The 18,913-nt window shown below is 48.2% G+C and overlaps 2 protein-coding genes across 2 annotated transcripts; one reads left to right on the forward strand and one right to left on the reverse strand.

Annotated features, from left to right (window-relative positions):
* The first annotated feature begins 485 nt into the window (after positions 1–485).
* Positions 486–2,261, forward strand: C1H8orf82 (chromosome 1 C8orf82 homolog). Its single transcript, XM_054632214.2, has 3 exons — positions 486–739; positions 1,224–1,272; positions 1,744–2,261. Exons 1-3 carry the CDS (start codon positions 623–625, stop codon positions 2,217–2,219), a joined length of 642 nt encoding a protein of 213 aa, XP_054488189.2. The 5' UTR covers positions 486–622; the 3' UTR covers positions 2,220–2,261.
* Positions 2,262–7,873: 5,612 nt separating this feature from the next.
* Positions 7,874–18,596, reverse strand: LOC129118463 (leucine-rich repeat-containing protein 14-like). The gene is made up of 4 exons (XM_077189833.1): positions 18,513–18,596; positions 16,704–17,004; positions 14,319–14,948; positions 7,874–8,809 (listed from the first exon to the last, which is right to left on the reverse strand). Exons 2-4 carry the CDS (start codon positions 16,994–16,996, stop codon positions 8,239–8,241), a joined length of 1,494 nt encoding a protein of 497 aa, XP_077045948.1. The 5' UTR covers positions 16,997–17,004; positions 18,513–18,596; the 3' UTR covers positions 7,874–8,238.
* Between the last annotated feature and the right edge of the window lie 317 nt (positions 18,597–18,913).

Below are 18,913 nucleotides of genomic sequence, written 5' to 3' on the forward strand. Positions count from 1 at the left end.
TTGGCATTTTCCCCCTCATTTTGTGGTATCCCCCCCTCATTTTCCAATTTCCCCCCTCATGTTCCAATTTTCCCCTCATGCCGCTGTTTCTCCCCCCCCATCCCACGTCTTTTTCTACCTCATCCCGCTGCTTTTTACCTCAGCCCGAGATTTTTCCGCCTCATTTTCCAACTTTTTCCCTCAGCCGGGAGCTTTGCCCGGCGCCTCCGGGATCCTGAGGGCCCTGAGGGCAAAATGGGGGGAAGCTGCCGCCGGTGGGGGGGGCGCATCTATGAGGGCGCGCAGCCCTAAAGGGGCCTATGGAGGGTTTTTTATGGGGTCGCTGAGGCTTTTTTGGCTCTGAGCCCCTATAGAGAAGCTCTGAGGGGTCTCTAGAGGGATTCTATAGGATCTGGAGATTTATAGGCTCCCCTATAACCGCGGGACCCCCCCCCCGGCCCTTCTCCTTCGATTTCCGCTTTCCCCCCGGAACCTTTTCACTGCCGCACCACCCGCGGTGCTCACACATTGCGGTCCCCCCAGACGGCCACTTCCGGGTGGCGCCGGTTGCGCGGCCGTCGCTGTCGCCTGTCGCGATAGGGAGGGGGCCCGGCCCTGTCGGGGGTCGGCGCTCGCTGTCGCGATGAGGGTGGGGGCGGTGCTGCGGCTCTGCTCGCGCCCGGGGCTCCCGTACCAGCAGGGACAGCGGCCGGAGCCTGGAATCCGCGAGTATTTTTATTACGTAGATCACCAAGGACAGGTGAGGGGAACTGATAAGGGATCGATAAGGGATCGATAAGGGATGGGGGGTGGAGAGGGGGTTCTGGGCAATGGATCCCGCCTGGATTCTGGGCAGATCCCGCAAAAATCCCAGGGTGGATCCCACAGAAATCCCGGGAGGATCCTGATCAGATCCCAAAACAATTCCAGATTAAACCCAGATTAAACCTCGATTAAACTCGAATTAAACCCAGATAAATCCCAAACAAATCCCAGCTGGATCCTGGCCAGATCCCAGCCATATCTCACTCAGATTCCAAAGGAATCCCAAAAAAAACCTTTCCATGGACTCGGAGCAGATCCAAAAAAAATCCCAAAAATCCCGGGGCAAATCCCAGCTGGATCCCCCTAAAAAGATCCCAAAACGATCCTGGACAGATCCCAAACCCATTCCAGAGAAAAATCCCGATTTTTTTGGGAGAAAACTCCACCTTTTTGAGGCTTTTTTCCTTCTTTTTCTGCAGCTTTTCCTGGATGACACCAAAGTCAAGAACTTCATCACCTGCTTCAAAGGTACCGCCCTAATTAACCTGATTAATTATTCCCCTTGTTAATTTGGAGCTGAATGTTAATTAGGATTTGGTTATTAATTGGGATTTCAGCCTTCATTAGGATTTAATCCTTAAAAAAAGGCAAAAAACCGTCCAAAACACCCAAAAACTGCCAAAACCCACAAAAAATCCTCCAAAAAACCCCTACTAAAGCACTATAAAAAACTACCTGAAAAACGTCAAATAACACCAAAAAAACCCCAAAACCCATCACAAGAATGACCAGAAACACCCACAGAGAACACCCCAAAAAAACCCCAAAAACGCCAACAAAAATTCTCCGTGAAAACCCAAAAAACCCCAGCCAAGAGCCGTTTAAAAAACCTCAAAAATCCGCCAAAACAACCGATCCTCACCCCAAAAAAAAACCCCATTAACCCACCCCAAAACTCCCAGCTCTGATTTCCCCCAAATTCCCCCCTCTCTCTCCCAGACGTTGGATTCCTTTCCTTCTTTTTCCGGCACCTGGAGCGGAACCGCTGCGGCCGTTACCAGGAGCGTTTCCCCTTCGTGTCGCGCTGCGGCCGCGAGCGCAATTTCCTGCGCTGCGCCGACGTCCCCGTGGTTTTCACCCAGATCCTGCCCGGGCCCGGCGGGAGTTCCCTGCTCTCCTACGGCGGCGCCGGGCCCGAGCTGACGGTGCCGTTCCAGCCGGGGATGCTGGCGGTGTGCCCGCGGAACGGGCGCCTCTACCACCCCGCGCCGCGCAACGCCGGCGCCGTGGGGTTGGTGCGCTGGGCCCTGGCGCAGGAGCTGAGCCCGGGGTTTCGCTGCCGCGCCGGGCCCCGGCAGCCCCCGACGCATTTTGTTTGGCAAGGGAAGGAGCATCGGCTCCGCGGGGAGATTTTGGGAATCCTGCGGGAGGAAAGAGCGGCAGAGGAGGCGGGAGCGGCGATGGCGGCGCCGTGAAGGGCCCGGAACGGGAATAAACGTGTGCCCATGCTCATGGAATTCACTGGGTGCGGCATGGAGGATGCTGGTTGCCATTGAAAGAACCATCAAGAAAGGCCCAAAATACCCCAAAAAAATCGCCAGAAAAACCCCAAAACCACCAAAAAAAATCAGCAAAAAAAACCCAAAAAACCACCAAGAAAGCCCCAAAAACACCAAAATAACCCCCAAAAACACCAAAAAAAACCCCCAAAAACCTACCAAGAAAGCCCCCAAAACCCACCAAAAACACCAAAAGAAACCCCAAAAAATTACTGAGAATGCCCCAAAAAACCCCAAAACCACCAAAAAAAACCCCCCAGAAAACCCCAAAAATCACAAAAAAACCCCAAAAAATCAAAAAATCACCAAGAATGCCCTAAAAAAACCACCAAGAATGCCCCCCAAAAAACCAAAAAAACCCCCAAAAAAACCTCCAGAAAAACCCCAAAACCACCAAAAAAATCAGCAAAAAAACCCCCAAAAAACTACCAAGAAAGCCCCAAAATAACCCAAAAAAATCACCAAAAAAACCCCCAAAAACACAAAAAAACCCCAAAAAACCACCAAGAAAGCCCCAAAATAACCCAAAAAAATCCCAAAAAAAACCCCCAAAATCCCCCTAAAAAACCCAAAAAATTACTGAGAAGGCCCAAAAACACCCCAAAAAATCCCCTCAAAAAATCAAAAAACCACCAAGAAAGCCCCAAAAAAATCACCAAAAACCAGCCCAAAATCACCAAAAAAACCCCGAAAAAAACCCCGAGAAAGCCCCAAAAAAACCACCAAGAAAGCCCCAAAAAACCATCAAAAACCCCCAAAAACAACAACAACAAAAAAAAACAAACAAAAAAAAAACCACCAAGAAAACACCTAAATAACCCCAAAAAATCCCCCTAAAAAATCCCAAAAAACCACCAAGAAAGCCCCAAAAAAACCCCAAAATCACCAAAAACCCCTAAAAAACGACCAAAACTGCGAGGGAACCATCGTGGAGGATGGGGGTTGGGATGGAAAGAAGCACCAAGAAAGGCCCAAAATACCCCGAAAAATCAGCAAAAAAACCCCAAAAAACCACCGAGAAATTCCAAAAAAACCTCCAACAAAACTCCCAAAAAACCACCAAGAAAGTCCCCAAAAGCCCCCGAAAAACACCAAAAAATACCCAAAAAAACCCCAAAAAACCACCAAAAAAAACCCCCAAAAAACCCAAAACCACCAAAAGAAACCCCAAAAAATTACCGAGAAAGCCCCAAAAAAACCCCCAAAAAACCCCCCAAAAATACCCCCCAAAAAGCCCCAAAAAGTCACCAAAAAACCCCCAAAAAACCACTAAGAAAACCCCCAAAAAATCACCAAAAAAACCCCCCAAAACACCAAAAAAACCCCCCAAAAAGCCCCAAAAAATCACCAAAAAAACCCCCCAAAACACCAAAAAAACCCCCCAAAAAGCCCCAAAATATCACCAAAAAAACCCCCAAAAAACACTAAGAAAACCCCAAAAAACCACCAAAAAATCCCCCAAAACCCCCCAAAAAATCACCAAAAACCCCTAAAAAACCACCAAAAAACCCCCAAAAAAACCCCCAAAATCCTCCCAAAAAAACCCCAAAAACCCACTGAGAAAGCCCCAAAAAATCCCCCAAAAAACAACAAAAACCCCCAAAAAAACCACCAAGGAAGCCCACAAAAAAACCCCAAAATCACCAAAAACCCCTAAAAAACGACCAAAACTGCGAGGGAACCATCATGGAGGATGTGGTTGGGATGGAAAGAAGCACCAAGAAAGGCCCAAAATACCCCAAAAAATCACCAAAAAAACCCCAAAATCACCAAAAACCCCTAAAAAACGACCAAAACTGCGAGGGAACCATCGTGGAGGGTGGGGTTGGGATGGAGGGAAGGAATTTCGGGAAGGGTTTCCCTGTCCCAGTTCTGCTCCTTTGATGGAGGCTGGAAAATTCCCAGAAAATCCCAAAAAACTCAATCCTACTTTAAATCCTGCAGTTGGGGTTTGGGATGAAGGGGTTGGGGTTTGGGATGGGGATTTGGGGATTTGGGATGAGGGATTTGAGGATTTGGGATCAAGGATTTGGGGATTTGGGATGAAGGATTTGGGATGAAGGATTTGGGGTGAAAGATTTGGGATTTGGGATGAAGGGTTTGGGGGTTTGGGATGGAGGATTTGGGATGAAGGATTTGAGATAAAGGATTTGGGAATTTGGGAGGAGGAGTTTGGGAACTTTGGATCGCGGATTTGGGATTTGGGGATCTGGGATGGAGGATTTGGGGCATTTGGGATGGAGGATTTGATGATTTGGGATGGAGGAATTGGGGCTTGGGAATTTGGAATTTGGGATGAAGGATTTGGGGATTTGGGATGAAGGATTTGGGGTTTGGGATGAAAGATTTGGGATGAAGGATTTGGGGATTTGAGTGAAGGATTTGAGATGAAGGATTTGGGACCAAGGGTTTGGGATTTGGAATGAAGGATTTGTGGATTTGGGATCAAGGATTTGATGATTTGGCATGGAGGAATTGGGGCTGAGGAATTTGGAATTTGAAATAAAAGATTTTGGGATTTGGGATGAAGGATTTGGGATTTAGGGGTTTGGGATGAAGGATTTGGGGCATTTGGGGATTTGTGATCAAGGATTTGATGATTTGGGATGGAGGAATTGGAGCTTGGGAATTTGGAATTTCAGATGAAGGATTTGGGATTTGGGATTTGGGGTTTGAGATGAAGGATTTTGGATGAAGGATTTGGGATTTTGGATGAAGGATTTGGGATTTGGGGATCTGGGATGGAGGAATTGGGGCTTGGGAATTTGGAATTTGGGATGAAGGATTTGGGGATTTGGGATGAAGGATTTGGGGAATTTGGGATGATGGATTTGGGGATAAAAGATTTGGGATTTGGGATGAAGGATTTGGGGATTTTGGATGAAGGATTTGGGATTTGGGATGAAGGATTTGGGGATTTGGGGATCTGGGATGGAGGATTTGGGGCTTGGGAATTTGGAATTTGAGACGAAGGATTTGGGGATTTGGGATGAAGGATTTGGGATCAAGGATTTGGGGGTTTGGGATGAAGGGTTTGGATTTGGGGATTTGGGATTTGGGGTTTGGGATGAAGGTTTTGGGGCATTTGGGGTTTGGGATTGAGGATTTGATGATTTGGGATGAAGGAATTGGGGCTTGGGAATTTGGAATTTGGGATGAAGGATTTGGGATGAAGGATTTGTGGATTTGATGATTTGGGATGAAGGGTTTGTGGATTTGGGATGAAGGATTTGGGGTTTGGGATGAAGGGTTTGTGGATTTGGGGATCTGGGATGGAGGATTTGATGATTTGGGATGGAGGAATTGGGGCTTGGGAATTTGGAATTTGAGATGATGGATTTGGGGATTTAGGATGAAGAATTTGGGATGAAGGATTTGGGATTTGGGGACTTGGGATGAAGGGTTTGGGGTTTTCAGATTAAGGATTTGGGATAAAGGATTTGGGAATTTGGGAGGAGGAGTGTGGGAACTTTGGATCGAGGATTTGGGAATTTGGGATGATGGATTTGGGAACTTTGGACCAAGATTTGGGGATTTGGGATGAAGGGTTTGGGGATTTGGGATAAGGATTTGGGATGAAGGATTTGGGAACTTTGGGATGAAGGATTTTGGATTTTGGGGTGAGGGATTTGGGAGATTTTGGATGAAAGATTTGGGAACTTTGGACCAAAGATTTGGGGAGTTTGGATCAAGGATTTGGGGATTTGGGATGAAGGATTTGGGGATTTGGGATGGAGGACTTGGGATCTTTGGATCAAGGATTTGGGAGGATTTTGGGATTTTGGATGAAGGGTTTGGGCATTTGGAAATTTGGAATTTGAGACAAAGGATTTGGGGATTTGGGGTGAAGGATTTGGGGATTTGGGATGGGGGATTTGGGATGGAGGATTTCATGATTTGGGATGAAGGATTTGGGAACTTTGGATCGAGGATTTGGGGATTTGGGATGAAGGATTTGGGATGAAAGATTTGGAATGAAGGATTTGGGATGAAGGATTTGGGATTTGGGATGAAGGATTTGGGATTTGGGATGAAGGGTTTGGGGCATTTGGGGATTTGGGATGGAGGATTTCATGATTTGGGATGAAGGGATTGGGGCTTGGGAATTTGGAATTTGAGATGAAGGATTTGGGGATTTAGGATGAGGGATTTGGGGATTTGGGGATTTGGGATGAAGGATTTGGGGTTTGGGACGAAGAGTTTGGGGATTTGGGATCAAGGATTTGATGATTTGGGATGGAGGAATTGGGGCTTGGGAATTTGGAATTTCAGATGAAGGATTTGGGGATTTGGGATGAAGGATTTGGGGTTTGGGATTAAGGATTTGGAATGAAGGATTTGGGATGGAGGATCTGCGATGAAGGATTTGGGGATTTGGGATGAAAGTTTTGGGGTTTGGGATGAAGGTTTTGGGATGAAGGATTTGGGGTTTGGGATGAAGGATTTGGGATTTGGGGACTTGGGATGAAGGGTTTGGGAGTTTTCAGATTAAGGATTTGGGATAAAGGATTTGGGAATTTGGGAGGAAGAGTTTGGGATGAAGGATTTGGGATGAAGGATTTGGGGATTTGGGAATTTAGGATGAAGGGTTTGGAATGGGGTATTTGGGATGAAAGATTCAGGAACTTCAGACCAAGGATTTGGGGATTTGGGATGAAGGACTTGGGATCTTTGGATCAAGGATTTGGGAGGATTTTGGGATTTTGGATGAAGGGTTTGGGCATTTGGAAATTTGGAATTTGAGACGAAGGATTTGGGGATTTGGGGTGAAGGGTTTGGGGATTTGGGATGGGGGATTTGGAATGAAGGATTTGGGATGAAGGATTTGGGAACTTTGGGATGAAGGATTTTGGATTTTGGGGTGAAGGATTTGGGAGATTTTGGATGAAAGATTTGGGAACTTTGGACCAAGGATTTGGGGAGTTTGGATCAAGGATTTGGGGATTTGGGATGAAGGATTTGGGGATTTGGGATGAAGGATTTGGGGTGAAGGATTTGGGGATTTGGGAATTTAGGATGAAGGGTTTGGAATGGGGTATTTGGGATGAAGGATTCAGGAACTCCAGACCAAGGATTTGGGGATTTGTGATGAAGGACTTGGGATCTTTGGATCAAGGATTTGGGAGGATTTTGGGATTTTGGATGAAGGGTTTGGGCATTTGGAAATTTGGAATTTGAGGTGAAGGATTTGGGGATTTGGGGTGAAGGATTTGGGGATTTGGGATGGTGAATTTGTGATAAAGGATTTGAGGATTTGGGATGAAGGATTTGGGATGAAAGTTTTGGGGATTTGGGAATTTGGGATGAAGGATTTGAGATGAAGGATTTGGGAACTTTGGGATGGGGAATTTGGAAAGAAGGATTTGAGGATTTGGGATGAAGGATTTGGTAACTTTGGATCAAGGATTTGGGGATTTGGGATGATGGATTTGGGGATTTGGGATGGGGATTTGGAATGGGGGATTTCAGGATTGGGAATTTGGGGTGAAGGGTTTGGGATGAAAGATTTGGGGATTTGGGATGAAGGCTTGGGGGATTTGGGTGGTGGCAGCTTATTAATCAATAACTAATTACTGATAAATAATTAATGAACATTTATTTCATACTGAAATAACGTCCCATAGGAATAAAGGGCATTCCAAGGCCTTTTCCCCTCCGGACGCGGCAACAAACGTTCCGGGAAAACTTTGGGATCGGGGTGGGAAAAACATCAAAACTGGATGGAAAAACATCAGGATGGGATGGAAAAACCCTAAAACAAACCACAAAACATCAGGATGAGCTGGAAAAATACAAAAACCAGGCGGAAAAGCACCGAAATAAAGAGCAAAAAAACCACAGGGATGAGGCGGGAAAGGCGCGGATTTTGGGATGAAGGATTTGGAATTCGGGCGGAGCCGCTTTTCCAGCACGGAGGCTCCGAGCTTTTCCCACATCACAAGGAGAAGAAGTCCAGGGCTCCGTGGCCGTAGGGGTTGGAAGTCCAGACCAGGTCGGCCCTCCCGGAATTCGCCAGCATCCGGCAAAACTCGGCGTCGGCCGCCGCCAGAAGCTCCTCGTCCACCGGCTCCTCGAAATTCCAATCGGATTCCGGCGGCTCCGGCGGCTCCGGCTTGTAGCAATCCACGGGGAAGGGATACACGACCAGGTGGAGGTCGGGCAGCTCCAGGGTTTTCTGGAGCAGATCCTTGAGCGCGGCCGTGGACAGGGAGTTGCCGTAGAGTCCCAGGAAGCGCAGGCGGGAGCAGCGGCGCAGCGTGGGCAGCAGCGCGTCCAGGTGGGAGTCGGCCATGCGGCATTCCATGAGATCCAGGTGCAGCAGCGAGGCCGAGGTTTCCTCCAGGAGCAGCCGCAGAGGCTCCAGGAGGCCTTGGGAGAAGTCGTGGCCGCTCAGGTCCAACCTCTTGAGGGCCGGGGCGTGGAAGCTTTGGGAGAGGAAGGCGAGGTCGGCGGGAACGAGGGAGCAGAAGGCCAATTCCAGGCTTTCCAACGGAGCCTGGAGGTCGCTGGAGGGAGGGAAGAGGGACAGGTGAGGATTTGTTGGGATTCAGGGGGGAAATGTGGGGAAAGATCTCCAAGAACGTCGAGTTTGACCTCTAAAAATCCTGGGATTTTGGAGTTACGGGGTCACGGAGTTATGGAATGGCTGAGGTTGGGAAAGGTCTCCAAGAACATCGAGTTTGACCTCTAAAATACCTGGCATTTGGGAATGATGGGATCATGGACTTACAGAATGGCTCAGGTTGGGACAGAGCTGCAAGAACATCGAGTTTGACTTCTGAAAATCCTGGGATTTTGGAGTTACGGGGTCATGGAATCATGGAATTACTCAGGTCAGGAAAGGACTCCAAGACCATCAAGGTCAAGGTTTGAGAATCATGGAATTATGGGATCATGGAGCAATGGAATTGTGGAATGGCTGAAGTTGTGGAAAGATCTCCAAGACCATCAAGTCTGACCTCTAAAAATCCTGGAATTATGGGAATGATGGGATCATGGAGTTATGGAATGGCTGAGGTTGGGAAAGGTCTCCAAGAACATCAAGGTCAAGGTTTGAGAATCATGGAATTATGGGATCATGGGGTCATGGAATTGTGGAATCAAATCATGGAATTATGGAATGACTCAGGTTGGGAAAGGTCTCCAAGAACATCAGGTTTGACATCTGAGGATCATGGGATCATGGAGTTATGGAATTGTGGATCCATAAGATTATGGGGTCAGGCATTTGCGTGGTCATGGAATTGTGGAGTTATGGAATGGCTGAGGTTGGGACAGAGCTCCAAGAACATCGAGTTTGACCTTGGAAAATCCTGGGATTTGGGAACGATTGGATCATGGAATCATGGAATTACTCTGGTTGGGAAAGATCTCCAAGACCATCAAGGTCAAGGTTTCAAAATCATGGAATTATGGGATCATGGAGCAATGGAACTGTGGAATGGCTGAAGTTGGGAAAGGTCTCCAAGAACGTCGAGTTCGGCCTCTCAAAATCCTGGGATTTTGGAATGATGGGATCATGGAGTTATGGAATGGCTGAGGTTGGGAAAGGTCTCCAAGAACATCAGGCTCCAGGTTTGAGAATCATGGAATTATGGGATCGTGGGGGTCATGGAATTGTGGAACCAAATCGTGGAATTATGGAATGGCAGAGGTTGGGAAAGGACTGCAACACCATCAGGGTCGACACCTGAGGATCATGGGATCATGGAGTTATGGAATTATGGATCCATAAGATTATGGGGTCAGGCATCTGCGTGGTCATGGAATCGTGGAGTTATGGAATGGCTGAGGTTGGGGAAAAGCTCCAGGACCATCAACTTCAAGCTTTGAAATTCATGGAATGATGGAATGATGGGATCATGGAGTTCTGGGATCATGGGATCTGTGATCATAATTCATGGAATTGTGGAATTATGGGGATTACGGAATGCTGGGATCCCAGGGTTCTGGAGCCATGGAGAGACTCCTTGGGAGAGGAAGGCGAGGTCGGCGGGAACGAGGGAGCAGAAGGCCAATTCCAGGCTTTCCAACGGAGCCTGGAGGTCGCTGGAGGGAGGGAAGAGGGACAGGTGAGGATTTGTTGGGATTCAGGGGGGAAATGAGGGGAAAGATCTCCAAGAACGTCGAGTTTGACCTCTGAAAATCCTGGGATTTTGGAGTTACGGGGTCATGGAGTTATGGAATGACTCAGGTTGGGAAAGGTCTCCAAGAACATCGAGTTTGACCTCTGAAAATCCTGGGATTTTGGAATGATGGGATCATGGGGTTATGGAATGGCTGAGGTTGGGAAAGATCTCCAACACCATCAAGTTCAAGGTTTCAAAATCATGGAATTATGGGATCATGAGGTCATGGAATTGTGGAATCCATTTGTGCAATTATGGAATGACCGTGCTTGGGAAAGGTCTCCAAGAACATCGAGTTTGACCTCTGAAAACCCTGGGATTTGGGAATGATTGGATCATGGAATCATGGAATTACTCCGGTTGGGAAAGATCTCCAAGACCATCAAGTTCAAGGTTTGAGAATCATGGAATTATGGGATCATGGAGCAATGGAATTCTGGAATGGCTGAAGTTGTGGAAAGATCTCCAAGACCGTCGAGTTTGACCTCTAGAAATCCTGGGATCTTGGAATGATGGGATCATGGAGTTATGGAATGGCTGAGGTTGGGAAAGGTCTCCAAGAACATCAAGGTCAAGGATTGAAACTCATGGAATTATGGGATCATGAGGTCATGGAATTGTGGAATCAAATCGTGGAATTATGGAATTACTCAGGTTGGGAAAGGTCTCCAAGAACATCAGGGTTGACACCTGAGGATCATGGGATCATGGAATTATGGAATTGTGGAATCCAATCATGAAATTATGGAATGGCTGAGGTTGGGAAAGCTCTCCAAGACCATCAAGTTGAAGGATTGGAAGTCATGGAATTGTGGAATCAAATCATGGAATTATGGAATGGCTGCGGTTGGGAAAGGTCTCCAAGAACATCAAGTCTGATATTAGAGGAACATCAAATTATGGGATCAAGGAATCGTGGAATTGTGGAATGACTGAGGTTGGGAAAGGTGCCCAGGAACATCAGGTTTGACCCCTGAGAATCCTGGGATTATGGGATCATGGAGCCAAGGAATTGTGGTAGTGAAACAATGGGATCACGGAGTCGTGGAATTCTGGAGTTATGGAATTATGGGATCATGGAGCCAAGGAATTGTGGTAGTGAAACAAGGGGATCATGGAGTTATGGAATTCTGGAGTTATGGAATTCTGGGATCATGGAGTTACGAAGCCATGGAGCCATTGACGTTGGAAAAGGCTCCGGGATCACCAAGTCCAACCTTTAGGAATCCTGGAATCAAGGAATTGTGGGATCATGGAGTCATGGACTATTGGGATAATGGGATCATGGGAACCTGGGATCATCAAGGTTGGAAAAGATCTCCAAGACCATCGAGCCCGAACCTTGGGAATCGTGGGCCAAGGAATTATGGGATCATGAAATTATGGGATGACGGAATCATTGAGTCAAGAGCTATGGAGACCATGGAATCATGGGAACAATGAGATGATGAATTCCTGGAATCGTGGGATCATTGAGATTGGAGAAGACTTCCAAGACCATCAAGCCCAACCTTTGGGAATCTTGAAATTAAGGAATTGTGGGATCTTGGAATTATGGGATGATGGAATCATTGAGTCATGAACTCTTAGGGACAACAGGACATGGGAATCATGGAAACATTGGGATAATGAAATCCTGGAGTCATGGGAACACTCAGGTTGGGAAAGGCCATTGAGCCCAACCTTGGAGACTCCTGGAATTCTGGGATCATGGAATTGCTGAGTCAGAAACTATTGGGATAACAGAACCATGGGACCTTGTGAATGTTGGGATAATGGAATCCTGGAATCTTGGGGCTCAGATTGGAGAAGACTTCCAAGACCGTCAAGTTCAGCCTCTGAGAATCCTGGGATCATGGAATTTATGGGATCATGGAATTTATGGGATCATGGAATCACTGAGTCATGAACTATCGGGATAACGCAATCATGGGAACATGGGAACATTGGGATGATGAAACCACGGAATCAAGAGATCATTAAGATTGGAGAAGACCTCCAAGACCATCGAGACCAACCTTTGGGAATCCTGGATCCAAGGAATTCTGGGATCTTGGAATGATGGGACAATGGAATCACTGAGTCACGAACAATCGGGATAAGGGAATCATGGGAACATGGGGATAACGGAATCCTGGAACCACAGGATCACTCAGGCTGGGAAAGACCCCCAAGACCATCGAGCCTGACCTCTGAGACCCCTGGAATTGTGGGATCGTGGAATTATGGGATAATGGAATCGTTGAGTCATAAAATCTCAGGATAACAGAATATTGGGACAGTAACATCTTGGAATCACGGGGTCACTAAGATTGGAGAAGACTTCCAAGATCGCCAAGTTCAGCCTTTGGGAATCCTGGGATCTTGGAATGATGGGATCATGGAATCACTGAGCCATGAGCTATTGGGACAATGGAATCATGGGAACAATGAGATGATGAATTCCGGGAATCTTGGGGCTAAGATTGGAGAAGACTTCCAAGACCATCAAGCCCAACCTTTGGGAATCTTGAAATTAAGGAATTATGGGATCTTGGAATTAATGGGATGATGGAATCATTGATTCATAAGATATTGGGCTGATGGGATCATGGGAATGTTGGGATAATGAAATCCTGGAACCATGGAGTCACTAAGACTGGAGAAGACCTCCAAGACCATCAAGTTCAGCCTTGGAGAATCTTGGAATCACTGAATTTTGGGATCTTGGAACAATAATGGGACAATGGAAACACTGAGTCATGAACTATTGGGATAAGGGAATCATGGGAACATGGGGATAATGAAATCCTGGAACCACGGGATCACTCAGGCTGGGAAAGACCCCCAGGACCATCGAGCCTGACCTCTGAGACTCCTGGAATTGTGGGATCGTGGAATTGTGGGATAATGGAATCGTTGAGTCATAAAATCTCAGGATAACAGAATATTGGGACAGTAACATCTTGGAATCACGGGGTCACTAAGATTGGAGAAGACTTCCAAGATTGCCAAGTTCAGCCTTTGGGAATCCTGGGATCTTGGAATGATGGGATCATGGAATCACTGAGCCATGAGCTATTGAGACCATGGAATCATGGGAACAATGAGATGATGAATTCCGGGAATCGTGGGATCATTGAGATTGGAGAAGACTTCCAAGACCATCAAGCCCAACCTTTGGGAATCTTGAAGTTAAGGAATTGTGGGATCTTCAATTTATGGGATGATGGAATCATTGAGTCATAAGATATTGGGATGATGGGATCATGGGAATGTTGGGATAATGAAATCCTGGAATCATGGAGTCACTAAGACTGGAGAAGACCTCCAAGACCTTCAAGTTCAGCCTTGGAGAATCCTGGGATCTTGGAATGATGGGATCATGGAATCACTGAGCCATGAGCTATTGGGACAATGGAATCATGGGAACAATGAGATGATGAATTCCTGGAATCATGGGATAGTTCAGGCTGGAAAAGATGCTCAAGACCATCAAGCCCAACCTTTGGGAATCTTGAAATTAAGGAATTGTGGGATCTTGGAATTATGGGATGATGGAATTGTTGAGTCATAAAATATTGGGACGATGGGATCACGGGAATGTTGGGATAATGAAATCCTGGAACCATGGAGTCACTAAGACTGGAGAAGACCTCCAAGATCATCAAGTTCAGCCTTGGAGAATCCTGGAGTCACTGAATTTTGAGATCATGGAATGATGGGACCATGGAATCACTGAGTCATGAACTATTGGGATAAAGGAATCATGGGAACATGGGGATAACGAAATCCTGGAGCCACGGGATCACTCAGGCTGGGAAAGACCCCCGGGACCCCCAACCCTTGGGAATCCCCCGGGAGCGCGGGAAGGGCCCGGCCAGGCCCCGCTGCGCCGGGAGCTCACCAGAGGATCTGGCGCAGGTTCCCGGAGAGCCGGGAGGATCCCAGGTTGAGCTCGCGGAGGCTGGGCAGCATTCCCAGCTGCCCGGCCAGGCAGCGGATCCCGATGGCCGATTCCGGCGTGGGGCGCCGCACGTCCACGTTGCTGTACTGGAGCTTGAGGCTGCGCAGCTCCGGGAAGCGCGAGAGGTGCGGCAGGATCACCGAGAGCCCGGTCAACCCCAAGTTGTTGAATCTCAGATCCACCCTCCGCAGGAAGGACGGGTCCAAGGATTCCAGCAAAGCCACGATCCCGGACGCCGAGAGCTCCTCGGCTTGGAGCTCGCGGCACTTGAGGCGCAGCGGGCCGGCGGCTCCGGTCTGGAGCGCGTCGCGCAGGATCCCGTAGGACGTTCCGTTGACGAACAGGTCGGCGTGCACGTCCACGCCCGGGGGCTGCGGAGCGGCCGCGGCCGTGGCGGCTCCGGAGCGGCCTTTGTGCCGCTTGGATCCGCGCCGCTGGAATTCCCGCTGGTGCTTGGACACCTCCACGCAAGCCTTGGCCAAAGCCACCGTGCCCGACCAGACGCTCATCCCGTCCGGAGCGCGGCCGGGTGCTGAGTCGGGGAGGCCGGTGATGTCCAGAACGCGTAGGCTGGAAAATTTGGGAAGGAGGCATCAAAATGGGAGGGAACGTCAAAAACGGGAGGAAAGAAACCATTAAAAATGGAAGGAAACCATCAAAAATGGGAAAGAACCATCAAAACAAAAAAGGAACCATCAAAAATAAAAGGAAACCATTAAAAATGGGAAGAAACCATCAGAAACAGGAAGGAACCATCAAAAACAAAAACCATGAAAAAATGGTGGAAACCATCAAAAACAGGAAGGAACCATCAAAAAAGGGAAGGAACCATTAAAAACAGGATGGAACCATCAAGGAAGGAACCATCTAAAGTGGCAAGAAACCATCAAAAACGGGAGGAAACCTTTAAAAATGGGAAGGAACCATCAAAAATCGGAAGGAACCATCAAAAATGCGCAGAAACCATCAAAAATAAAAGGAAACCATTAAAAACGGGAAGGAACCATCAGAAACAAGAAGAAACCATCAAAAACAAAAACCATGAAAAAATGGTGGAAACCATCAAAAACAGGAAGGAACCATCAAAAAAGGGAAGGAACCATCAAAAATGGGAGGAAACCATCAAAAATGTCAAGGAACTATCAAAAACTGGAAGGAACCATCAAAAACTGGAAGGAACCATCAAAAATGGGAAGGAACCATCAAAAACGGGATGGGACTGTCAAGGAAAGAACCATTTAAAGTGGCAAGGAACCATCAAAAATGGGCAGAAACCATCAAAACCAAAAAGAAAGCATGAAAAACTGGAGGAAACCATCAAAAACGGCACAAAACAATCAAAAAAAAGGAAGAACCTATCCAAAATGGGAAGGAAAGCATCAAAAATGGGACTGAAGCATTAAAAACATGGAGAAACTCTCCAAAATGGGAGGAACCATCAAAAATGGGAAGGAACCATCAAAAATGGGAAGGAATTATCAAAACCAGGAAAAAAACATCAAAAACAAGAAGGAAACCATCCAAAACAAAAGGAAACCATGAAAAACTGGAGGGAACAATGGAAAACAGAAAGAAGCCATCAAAAACGGGATGGAACTGTTAAGGAACCATCTAAAGTGGCAAGAAAACATCAAAAATGGGCAGGAACCATCAAAAATGGGCAGGAACCATCAAAACCAAGGAGAAACCATCAAAAATGGGCAGGAACCATCAAAAATGGGCAGGAACCATCAAAACCAAGGAGAAACCATCAAAAATGGGCAGGAACCATCAAAAATGGGCAGGAACCATCAAAACCAAGGAGAAACCATCAAAAATGGGAAGGAACCGTCAAGGTAGGAGTCATCTAAAATGGCAAGAAACCATCAAAAATGGGAAGAAACCATCAAAAACTGGAAGGAATCATTAAAACCAGGAAGGAACCATTAACAACAGGAGGGAACCATGAAAAACTGGAAGGAACCATCAAAAATGGGAAGGAACCATCAACAACAGGATGGGACTGTCCAGGAAGGAACCATCTAAAATGGCAAGAAACCATCAAAAATGGGAAGTTACCATCAAAAATGGGAAAGAACCATCAAAACCAGCAAGGAACCATCAAAAACATTAGGAAACCATCAAAAATGTGAAGGAACCATCAAAAATGGGATGGGACTGTCAAGGAAAAACCATCTAAAGTGGCAAGAAACCATCAAAACCAAAAATGGGAAGGAAATATCACAAACAAGAAGGAAACCATCAAAACCCATCAGGAGCCCCCCAGAGCGATGGAGGCGCCGCAGGCTCGGAGGCGCCCCCGTCCCCGCGCTGCCCAGGACCCACCTGGCGTCGTGGCCGGGCTCCTCCAGCTGCCGCCGCAGCTGCGCCACCACGGCCAGGATGACGGCCTGGACGCAGAGCTTGCAGGGATGGTCCCGCAGCAGCTCCCGGCGCCCCACCAGCCGCTGGAAGTTGAGCACCGGGAACGGCCAAGCGGCCACCAAATCCCGCAGCACCAGGGGCCTCCCGTCCAGGAACGCCGCTTGGAAGAGGATGGGGTGGAGATCGGCGGGAAGGGCGGGAAGAGGGCGCTGGGCGACGACGCGGCGGGCGCAGAGGAAGAGGAGGGAATCCATCGGGGGGGCTGTGGGGATTTGGGGATCAAAGAATTACAGAGAAACCCCAAATGCAAAGTAACCCAAAGAAAAACTTGGATTTTGGGGGGCCTGTGGGGATTTGGGGACCCTTTGGGTGATGGAGAAGCAGAGAATTCCAGAGAAACCCCAAATGGGAGGAGATCTCAAGGAAAAGCTGGGACAAGATGGCGGCGGTTGTGAGGGGACACCCAGCGCGTCTCGGGAGGGCTGTGGGGATTTGGGGATCAAAGAATTACAGAGAAACCCCAAAGGCGAAGTAACCCAAAGAAAAACTTGGATTTTGGGGGGCCTGTGGGGATTTGGGGACCCTTTGGGTGATGGAGAAGCAGAAAATTCCAGAGAAACCCCAAATGTGAGGAGATCTCAAGGAAAAGCCGGGACAAGATGGCGGCGGTTGTGAGGGGACACCCAGCGCGTCTCGGGAGGGCTGTGGGGATTTGGGCATCAAAGAATTACAGAGAAACCCCAAATGTGAAGTAACCCGAAGAAAAACTTGGATTTTGGGGGGCTGTGGGGATTGGGGACCCTTTGGGTGATGGAGAAGCAAAGAATTCCTAAAGATATCCCCCCAAATGTGAGGATATCCCAAAAAAAAGCCGGGACAAGATGGCGGCGGTTGTGAGGGGACACCCAGCGAGTCTCTGCGGGGGCTGTGGGGATTTGGGGATCAAAGAATTGTGGAGAAACCCCAAATGCAAAGAAAAACTTGGATTTTGGGGGGGCCTGTGGGGATTGGGGACCCTTTGGATGATGGAGAAGCAGAGAATTCCAGAGAAACCCCAAATGGGAGGAGATCCCAAAGAAAAGCCAGCACAAGATGGCGGCGGTTGTGAGGGGACACCCAGCGCGTCTCTGCGGGGGCTGTGGGGATTTGGGGATCAAAGAATTACAGAGAAACCCCAAATGCAAAGAAAAACTTGGATTTTGGGGGGGCCTGTGGGGATTTGGGGACCCTTTGGGTGATGGAGAAGCAGAGAATTTTAGGGAAACCCCAAATGTGAGGAGATCCCAAAGAAAAGCTGGGACAAGATGGTGGCGGTTGTGAGGGGACACCCAGCACGTCTCAGGAGGGCTGTGGGGTTTTGGGGATCAAAGAATTGTGGAGAAACCCCAAATGTGAGGATATCCCAAAGAAAAGCCGGGATTTTTGGGGCCTGTGGGGATTTGGGGACCCTTTGGGTGATGGAGAAGCAGAAAATTCCAGAGAAACCCCAAATGGGAGGAGATCCCAAAAAAAAGCCGGGACAAGATGGCGGCGGTTGTGAGGGAACCCCCAGCGCGTCCTGACTTTCCCCACCCCACACGGGATACCCCAAAATCCCACAAGGATCTCAAATTCCTCCCGGGGATCTGGAAGTTCCCACAGGTCCCCAAATTCCCCTTCCAGGGATCGGGAAATTCGCACAGGGATCCCCAAATTATCCCAAAGTCCCCTCAGGGACCCCCAAAAGCGGGGGAACCGGAGCGACCCCCCAACATGGCGCCCCCCACTCACCGCCCGCCCGCAGGCCGCGCCTGCCCCCAGCCCTTACGGAAGCTCCACTTCCGTGTTTGCTCGCAGTGGTAACCAATCAGCGAGCTAAACCCGGCTTGGAGGCTGAAATCTTCCGTCTAATTGGCTCTTACAGCTGTCAGTCAATGTTTTATGAAATTCTCATTGGTTTAAATCGAAAAAGGCGGGCATTTCTGTAGCCGCCTTTTTATTGGATCACATGGCTGTCAATCACGAATTCCTGGCTTTCCATTGGCTGGCGCTTCGCGGGAGCAGGAGGTTCGCTCTGAGACAGCTTTGGGATCCCCCCGGAGCTTCCCTCGATCTCCGAACCCAATTCCCGACCGCAATCCCGGTCCCAATCCCGATTCCCGATCCACATGGCGCCACCCACTCACCGCCTA

The sequence above is a fragment of the Agelaius phoeniceus genome, chromosome 1, assembly GCF_051311805.1.
Source record: "Agelaius phoeniceus isolate bAgePho1 chromosome 1, bAgePho1.hap1, whole genome shotgun sequence".
Lineage (NCBI taxonomy): Eukaryota > Metazoa > Chordata > Aves > Passeriformes > Icteridae > Agelaius > Agelaius phoeniceus.